The sequence below is a fragment of the Cephus cinctus genome, unplaced genomic scaffold (assembly GCF_000341935.2).
Source record: "Cephus cinctus unplaced genomic scaffold, Ccin1 Ccin1_scaffold0661, whole genome shotgun sequence".
Lineage (NCBI taxonomy): Eukaryota > Metazoa > Arthropoda > Insecta > Hymenoptera > Cephidae > Cephus > Cephus cinctus.
Window position 1 is genome coordinate 143,198 of NW_014333290.1, and position 9,941 is coordinate 153,138.

Genomic DNA, 9,941 nt, shown 5'->3' on the forward strand with positions numbered 1-9,941 from the left:
AGGCGAGAATGAATTAATGGCTGCTGGATAATCCAGATGCTCATGGAATTTCTTTAAAATGGCTCAAAGAATTGTAGTGGATAACTTGGTCAATGTAACCCGAGAGTCTTGTCAGCTCCAAAACACGAGCTGGATGTATTGTAAATCTTTTGCAGTCCTATAACTGAATATAAGAGGATCGAAACTCCAAAATCTTGGACCACGGTCTGGTTTGCCGGTTCGCCGGTTTGCGGCCGGAATCGGCGAATATACGCGCTTGCTCGAATGTCCTGACAAAACACGAGAAGGCAGATAGAAGAACGAGACGACCACAGGTTGTAACATATTACAGGATATCGTTTATGGCCGACCATGATCCTCTTGTTCCTTCGCCTGTGGTTCTCTTTGTTTGCTATTTCATATCCCCACTGCCGTGATATACATACAGGGTGTTCGGATCTAACCGCATGTGGACAGGAAGATTGAATTTTTTGGTGAAAAACAAAAAGACATGTGCTTAAATATTTTTTAATTATTAGATCTAAATTTTGGGATAATTAATATTCAAATTTGGGATTATTAGCCTATCAGCGTTCAGTCGGATGGGCTCACGGACACAATGCCCAAATTTATTTAATTGGTAATGTTAACCGTTGCATCTATTGCATGTATTTACAATTTTTTGAAATTTTAAATATCCCTAGAACGCACTTCTCTGGGAGAATACTCAATATTTTTTTTCAATCATATATTTGAATTTCGGTTCATTTAATTTCGGTTCAAATGATTGATTTTATTTATTACTATAATAAGTTTGCGAAATGCGACCTTGCCTGTTTATTAATAATTTTATTAATGTTGCATCGTTATACAGTACTATTAATATCTTTTGCAGTATAATATACTGTTAACTATCCTTGCATGAAACAATAACACTTAGTACTCAGTAAGTGAATAAAATAAATGCTTAGAAGCCTCACAGTCAGAGTGTATTTCCGTGAAGAATATTTAAAAAAAAAATGTAAATTTAAGTAAACGGAGCAATGGCTAAAACGGCAAGATAGACCCCAGTATTTTATTTGTGAACCTTCCCTACTTACCACTGACAGACTAGAAATCTCAAACTGTAATATTAATGTAAAAATTTAAATCTAATAATTAAACACGTCTCTGTATTTTTTTCTCACAAAAAGTCAACCATGTCACCCAGTACTGTTATACGTAAACACCCTGTATACATATAATGTATACAATGCAGAGCTGTATTTTTTATTTTCATATTAGTCCATTCAGTATGGCATCGATTTAGTACGTGCCGCATTACTTAATGACGAGACTTACACGCTTTATTGTTTCCCTTTATTTACCCCCGGACAATGCAGACCAGTTTTATGCACTGCCAGACTTATTTTATGCACAATAAGAACCATTAATGCGTTATGTGCGGTTACGTATGGTAGAAGGCTCATTTAAACGACGTTAAAAAGAGCGTTAAATTTTATGTAACGCGATTTTTATGAAAGAAATTCTGATGTAATTTTATGAAATACTATAAAGTTATAGTAATACATATGATTATTATGTACGATTATAATATTTGCGTTTACTAATTGGATTTTTAATTGAAAGCCCATAAATATATACTTATTACATTATACTATGTATACTACAATAAATCCCATACGAAAATTCATAAAAACTTACATAACACTGTCAACGTACACTCGCACCACTTATTATAATTACTTCAAGATACACGATACCTATTATATTAAAAATTATAAAAAATATTTTTTTAACGATTAACCATCGAAATTATAAAAACTGATAAATTGTTTGCCATAACCATGTTGGTAGATACTATTATAAAAAACCATTGGAGTACAGCTGAGAGAGAAGAGGATTCGCCAAGTGCATTTTATATGCAGTTAGTATGCACTGGGTTGAGATTTTAGGACTGCCTGGTCGGCCGCAAGAAGAGCGGCGGAGGGCCCTATAAATAAAATCTCGGGACCTTTCGCGGCAGACCGCCGATATTTTAGCGGCTTGCCACCATATAGCCACCATAGTGAACGTTGCGTACGGCATGTATCTATGTATGTAGGTAGGTATATCTACTCTTTTTCTGATGTTACGATGGTCTTACGACGGTGCTTGCGATTGTGATGGTGATGGCGAAGGCTGAGGAGAACTAAGTTCAGATGCGTGGGCGAGTGTGTTAGTTTGTGTCGCACGCGAGTCACCACTTGGTTGCCCAGGGCGTCCTGCCGTCCGTCATCCTGTCCGCCCGTTCGTATTTCGTAGGCACACCGTGTACATCGCAAAGACCTCGCCAATCAGGACCGGACCTCCTTCAGGACTTCGTGTATCCTGAACGGGCCCGAAGGACCTTTGCCATTCTCTCGTTACGTGTCTCTTATCCTTTGCTGGCGGAACGGCTCTGATGTCCTTTAGTGTAAGAAGTAATTTCTTGCTTTTTAATTTTTTCTATTTTTTTCCCTTTGGAATCAGTTGCCGGTTCCGATCTTGTGATTGATGTGCATGATTATTATTTTTTTGTATTTTTTTTTTAATACTTTTTTTCAATCATTCGGAGAACATTGGCGGAGGCTTGTTCTATGGGGAAAACCTGTTTTTTGTATGTAATTGATTAAAGTAGCCCGATTCGTATGGCGTGGGTAAAGATAGCCTTTGTAAAAAGATTTCAACTGTTGACGATACGTGGGAGCACGGGTTTTTGCGAGTTACGAAAAGTTCCGTATTGATCGTAAATTCTCGTGCGAATCTTTAAGTGGCGCGTAATAGCTCTCGCGGGTGGGCTCTTTACGTTTTGCAAGAAGAAAAATTGAATAGGTTCGATATCCATGGTTCGATTGATATGTTACCCCTTGTGTGGTAATCCAAGTCATAGTTTTAATTTTGGCTACCAGAGAGGATGCCGATGTATAAAAAAAAGAAAAATGCTAAAAAATCATAATTCGTAATTTTTATCATTTTTGTCAGCATTATCGATGCACAGGAGAAAAATTTGAATAGGCCCAATATGAGATATAATAACTAAAAATCAAAAATTCCCATTTGCAATCTAAACACTAGCCGAGTTCTAACTTCGATATTTTTGTCGGAGACTCATTTAATTAAATTTTTTTTTTTTCTATAAATTAAACGATATGACTCTAATAAAAATTCTTAGTTAAACATGCATCTTAACATCTTATGGCACTAATTTTTTTTGTCTCAACACGATATCGAAAACTTACGTAGCCCGTGGGCAGAACTGTAAATGGCGGGGAAGATTTTAAAATCGAGCACGTGGGTGCACAGGTTCGCGAGTTACGAAAAGTCTCATATCGCTCGTAAATTCCACTGGCAGTCGTTAAGCGATACATGGTGAGTATTGCGGGTGGCCCCCTTCCGCATGAGGAGCCCCGATCGTATATCGGCTAGTACAACTTCGTTTACTCGTATGGAGACGTTACGTGTAGTGTGTGCGCGGGGCCCAAGTGCAGCAACATGTACGATCTTATGTGGCCGCACGGCAATCGAGAGTGTAACACACGTGAAAGTACCATTGACGATTTAAACCCCTTTTTTATCGTATAAAAAAAAGATGGTTCTTAAGTTACTTCCCAGTACTGTATAATTTTCTCATATTAAATTGAGCATAAAATTTTTTTTTAATAAAACAAGAAAACATGCAACGCGTGTGATAACATTACCCGATAAGGTCTGATAAGATGCACGAGGTGTTATAAGCACGTCGTAAATTCCCGGTACGATAAAAAATTTATAGCCTTGACCAATTTCAAAAATTTATCTACTTTCCACCAATATGGATTTTTCTTAATATGACTATGTATACAGATACTTATCGATTAGACATAACACGTCATAGTCCGTTCACGGGACCACTTGAGAGAAACTTCTTTATACGGCGATAAGGGACAGTTCTTTCAACTGTCATATAAATTACTCAACCGTCTTTGCACAGCTAATGATATTTGATTAAGTGGATCCTACCGAGAATCAAAATATAAAAAAATGTCATCCAAATGCATTTCAATCCACGGAACGTCAAATCATCATAACGCAATGTACCTAAGCAGAGGTTAATTTTTTCGTTACGATACAAAACTGACTGACAATGCGTACAAAGAAGAAGTTTTACCTAGACAAAATTTCGACTGCGGAATATTACACAGCCACGCCAAACCCCCTGGAGTACTAAGCAGATAGTCCCGATGAAAAGGAAGAGAGTGAAAAAAAGAAGGTTATAGGGGAAAAAAATAGAAAAGAAAGAGAAAAGGGAAGCGTCCGTGGCTTTTTTAGTGATGAAGGAGGACATGCGCATGCAGATCACGTCGGTTGTAGCGAGTGATAGCGTATCTGTGGGCGGCGCGTGCGTGTGGTCTTCGGTGTCCCCTTCTAGTTCCCCACCTCACGGTATGGTTAACCCCCATACCGACGAAATCCCCACTACCTTGGGGCCCCATAACGTGCCTTGCCTTTTCCACTAGGATAGGGGCCCCTACGTGGAGCCCGGATCCCCCATCCTCCTTCTGTGACCTCCTGATCGGACCCACCTCTCTAACCTAACCTAACTACTCGTGTCTCAGCCTGGCTCGCTTCACAATCTTATTCTTGCGTGACTTTACTGTCTGCCTTTTATCCACCACGCACGGACGATACGTATCCGTGGGTCTACCACCACCGACCGCCAAGAATGTTCCTTTTAATGTGAGCGTGTCCACACCTCGGGCTGCCTGGACATCTCCACCTCGTATCCATGTCCACACATGAACGCCCGCGGCGGGCATAGCGGCACGAATTTCCACCGTGTCGGCAGCCATGTTCGGCCCGTTGGACCTGCTTGGGCCCTTTCGGACTTTACCATGCTCATGGGGACCTACGACACGTGGGCCACTATCCTTCGTTCACTGGTACTTTGCCACTCTTTTTTTTTTTTTTTTCTTAGGCAATAAACACGTCCGGGATTGTCCCTTTTGTTCACTTTTTAAGCGTTAATATATATAGGGGAAACCATTCGCAAACTTTGAGAAAGACAAAATTTTGTGCTATTTATTTTCATTGTAAATTTGATCATATAAACTTTGGTAAAATACTCAATTCAATAGCAGTGTATGGTGTAAGCAAATTTTTAGATTTTTATCAATTTTCAGAATTCAATGTGACGGAGGTTACCAAGCATACGCATGGGTACGTACAAACATATACGTAAATACAACAGTATACATATTGTACTTCAAAGGTATATCATCGTACGATCAATATTTGTAGAATGACTAAAAGCAAAGATTGAAATTGACCCGTAAACAGATTTAAGTTACATGGTGGAGGTATTGTACACTTGAGAAAAAAAAACCGAATACTTTTTTACTCGTTTAAGGAATATACACAAAACCACTTCCTGTTCGACTCGAACTCACTAGTCAAACGATTTACTTACGCGTCACTTCCTGTGCTGCGTTCCGTTCATAGAATGGATAATGGTGGAAGTAACAGAGAAGATTCTTCGGACTTTCTCGTACAGCACCAACCACCTCCACCTTCGTTTTCCGGATGTAATGTCGTCGTAAGTCACGGTAAGCATCGGAACGTACCAGCATTATGAAACTATAAATGAAGGTGGCGGAGGAGAGGGGGTGGGCTCGTTACACCGGTGGGTGTTCAGAGTGTTGTGTGTGTTAACGGTGTTCGTGGTGTTCAGGATATTCATTGGAGCCCCGATACGAATAAGCTGCACGCGTCGGCTTATCGGTCCCCAATAGGTAGATGGCTGCCTGGTTGAAAAGACACTAGCAGCGTTAGGCCCCTATTCGGCGGGACCCACTCGAGAAAGAAACGTAACCCTAGACGTATCACGGTGTCATGTCTTGCGCACCTGGCGGCCTGTCTTTGTAACACGATACTCAACTTTTTGTTCCTTTATTTATAACTGCGAGCACGGATAGAAAACCGCCTAATTAATTAGCCCGACGTCGTATGACGCGCAACGGGCCGCAGTCCCATCGTCTGGCCCCCGTACACATCCTCCAAGAAGATTGGGCTAGAAATCAGGGAGGAATGAAATTGTCGACTTCATCGTGATCAGCTGAGAAATTTCGTGGAAGCGGAGGAAGGAAGAGGAAGGAAGAGATGGGGGACCTCAAGAAATGACTGGATGAACTAGACCTTTATGAGAATCTTTAGAAGGCTGGGCCCTGCTTGGTTAACATGATCATCGTGAGTATGTCAGTCGAGAGATCAACGGGCCCAAAAGCGTACAGAGCCATAGTCAAGGACGAGCCAGAGTGGAGCTGATGTTTACTGAGATTATGACACGTTGCTAACAATGGAAGGATCACTTATTAAAAAATAATAATAAAAATTTATTTTACACGTACGGTCGAACACAGGCACATACACAGGTATTCACTTAACAAACGTAATACTCTGTGTTATTGACATAATTACAGATCTAGTGAGCACGAACCTATCTTAATGGACGATAATAATTAGACGCTAACGTGTTCTAAAGTCCTTTTAACGGCGGGTACGAATTCGCATGGGCTGCCGGGTATTACGATGTCTTCGAAGATTTTAGGGGCTAGGAAGTTTCCTGGAGGACGGCGGTACTCGTTCCAGGTACAGGAATTCCTGAGGATGGCGGTGGCGGCGATGATGCTACCCCCAGGTTATGGGTCAACGAGTGCCTTCTGAGATCACAGTTCCTACGGAAGACCTTCCCGCAGGAGGCGCAATGGTACGGCTTTATATCCGTGTGCGTTAAGAGATGTGTCTTTAAATTGCTGCGCTGATTAAAACTTCTCGCGCAGACGGGACACTTGTGCGGCGACTCTTCCATGTGAAGTATTTTGTGGACTGCCAAGGTTCTGCTCTGGCAGAATCCTTTACCGCATTCGGCACATTTGAAGGGTTTTTCCTTGCTGTGAATGTACCTGAAAGTATTTTATAAAACGCTTACGTTAGGTGACGAAGACAGACAGACTGTACTCTTATCAGGTTCTCGATTGAGCGTGATAAGATTCTGCATTGGGATTGGTTGGTTCGAGAACGCTGTTATGCGTACAAGATGAGGTTTGGAACTGGCCGGTTTTCGGTTTCTAATCTATTGTAGTTTCTGATTAGAGTGATTCAGGCTGTGAGCTAAGGGAACGACGGCTGGTAAATGGAGACTGATTGATTTTATGAGGTGAATCTTTGTCAAGTGAAATTTAGTATCTTTGATGAGACAGGGAACACAATGAGGAATCGAGGTAAGATACGTTTTTTATGATTGTCTTACCTGTGATCTCGAAGATGATCCTGACGACGGAATGCTTTTCCACATATGTCGCAGGAATAAGGTCTCTCATCGGTATGAGTCCTTTCGTGTATCAGAAGATTGTAGCTCTTTGTGAATTGACGATTGCAAAACTTGCAGATAAATTGTTTCTTAGGCCTAGACGCTCTGCACGGCCTGACAATTCCAGTATCCGTTGTGGACGAGCTGGCTGGGACGGAAGTTGGCACAACGGACACCAGTGCCGTCGGCGCGGCACTGACATTTCCTGGACTCCCTTCGGTTATCCTTTGAAAGAGAATATCCTGATTCGTCGAGGTGGAACTTGAACTTTCTCGTAGCATAGCATCCTCTTCTTCCAAAAGTGCTAGATCCTCCTCGGGATCTGTGACGAAGTCTAAATGCGAAGCGTCATCCTCGTCGAGCGATGTCGGCAGTACCTCCACGAGGTGATCAGTCTTTAAGGTGGAGGAACTCGAGTTGCTCGGTAACGAGGTAGACCTCGGACTCGCAGGATTATTGTTCGCCGAGGTGGTCGGCGATGTGGGAGTCGTGGAACTGGCATGAAGCCTATGAAGTGTCAAGTACGTCTCTAGAGCTTGAAGATTGAGGGCCGCGGCAGCAGCATGACCAGGTGGTAGCAACGCAGCCCTCTGCAGGGCTGCCAGTAATGCACCCTGAAGTCCCAAAGCGACACTCTGAAGTGTGAGATTCGGTAAAGTCCCGATCGGTCCCAGATCCAACGCACTCGTGTCCGAGGCTTCGACATCCTGAAGATCCGTCGGCTCCTGCTGCTCTTGCTGCTGCATGATCCAGTAGGCCCTGGCTTCTTGCTTCCGGTCTAGATCCCGAAGATCCTCAAGAGTATCCCTAGGACACGTCCTCGGAGATCACATGTGGCCGCGATATTATCTCGTCACTTTTTCAAAGATACTCAAACGATCCTACTTAGGCCGTTACGATCTCTCACAAAAGGCCGCCGATACTTGGAGCGTTTGCATTCTCCTGCCGGTTTTAAGAATACAAACAAACGCGAGGTGCTCACGATACGGAGGCGCCCGGACGACTGATCGGGCATCGTGCGCTTGGACGCTGCTGGTGGAGCCACCTGGCGGCCGGTATCTCACCTCTAGACGAGACTCGGTACGTCCCCATGGGCCCCTCGCTCGTAGTCAGTCCCGGCTCGGCCAGCTGTGTTTCACGGCGTTTCACGTACCGTTTCATGGCGTTTCACGGCCAGGCACACGCCTGTACTTACCTGCGCTGTCCCTTCCTCCGTCTCTTCTTTTCATCTCTCCTTCCTTCCTATCCTCTCCTCTCCTTCACATTTCTCGAGGATCCTAGCTACCCAGATCCACAACTTCCCTACTGCCACACTCGCCTCATCCTAAGCCGGACCCAAACCCCTGGTTCAGGTAGACTGACACGCGTATTAATACCAACTGATTCTCGTTGCTGGTTTATGTTGTCCTTTCTAAGGGGACAATTAACCTATTCGCGCGCAACAACCTATGCAACTGTCAGATCCCATAATACCAGGGTAGTCTTATGGTTCCTTTCTTTGCCTCTCTTTATGACACTGCATTGAGAAAACTAACGACATTCTTCGTGAACACATTGGGCACGTGTATCTGGATATACAGAGTGTATCGGAAGGTATACTCAATATTTTATGAGGTTAGTAGAGCACTCTGTTTATAGTGAAGAATAACTATAACCCACGTCGGACTTGTAACTGTTATCATGTTGCACCGTGGCGAACTTTACGATCTCGGAATTCCTTCATTGTTGTACAGTCAACGTAAACTTCTCTAATATACCACCATCTCGATAACTCGATGGCAATAAGCTTATCCGATATTCTACTGATGCAGCTACAGGATAACTCGCTGACCTATACAGTGTCTATACTTCATTTCAGATTACTTACCAGCATTAAATTTTGTATTTTTTTTTTAAATTCAACGGCTCCTTATATGTGTTTGTATACCACAATTTTTTTATTTACTTCAATAACTATAGAACTAATTTTGTATACTTCAAATAATTACATGATTTTTTCCTGATAACACACGAAGTACCAGACGCACGGTAGAAAGAAAGGAAAATTATTGTTCGTGATGTAACTAGAACTAAAAGGGAAAAAAAGAGCAAATAATCCCTCTGTATAATACGTTAACAAAGACGATCCTCAAACGATGTTATCGGTTCATAACCTATCGCACGAACTCTGACAACATAGTTATAGTTACCACACGTATCGTCCAGCTTATTCTCATTGCGGAGATACACGATGCTAACGAGGTTAACGATCCTAATCAATAAACGGTCTTTATTACTGTGTTTAGCACGGTTGAGCATCCGGTGTAAAGGCATTTAACGATTCAACCTTTTTGTAATTAAGTATCCGCGTTAAAATATCACTAGAACAACAAATATAATTATTTAAGAAGGAAACTGCTCGGCAATGATACGATACTATACTACGTCCAAGTATACATATATATAAACTTGTTAGGAGGACGTGTGGCACTGACAACGGCAAACCGATTTGTTTTTCTCTAAAAAAAAATATGTGGTATTAGAGTTTTAACCTAATCTAACCTAACGAAATCATTTCTTGGCCCATCACAACTCCGAGTGTCTAGCGTGAAAGATT

General features: G+C 42.2%; 1 protein-coding gene across 2 annotated transcripts; it reads right to left on the reverse strand.

Annotated features, from left to right (window-relative positions):
* Positions 1 to 2,068: 2,068 nt before the first annotated feature.
* Positions 2,069 to 8,876, reverse strand: LOC107269427 (protein sister of odd and bowel). 2 transcript variants are annotated; one of them, XR_003060180.1, is made up of 3 exons: positions 7,286 to 8,876; positions 5,447 to 6,938; positions 2,069 to 2,427 (listed from the first exon to the last, which is right to left on the reverse strand). XR_003060180.1 is itself a non-coding variant. In XM_015743250.2 (2 exons), the coding sequence occupies exons 1-2, from the start codon at positions 8,089 to 8,091 to the stop codon at positions 6,587 to 6,589; spliced, it is 1,158 nt and encodes a 385-aa protein (XP_015598736.1). In that variant the 5' UTR covers positions 8,092 to 8,876; the 3' UTR covers positions 5,427 to 6,586. The 2 variants fall into 2 exon arrangements, 1 of the variants encoding a protein (XP_015598736.1); XM_015743250.2 differs by lacking the exon at positions 2,069 to 2,427 and having other exon boundaries at positions 5,427 to 6,938.
* Positions 8,877 to 9,941: the final 1,065 nt, after the last annotated feature.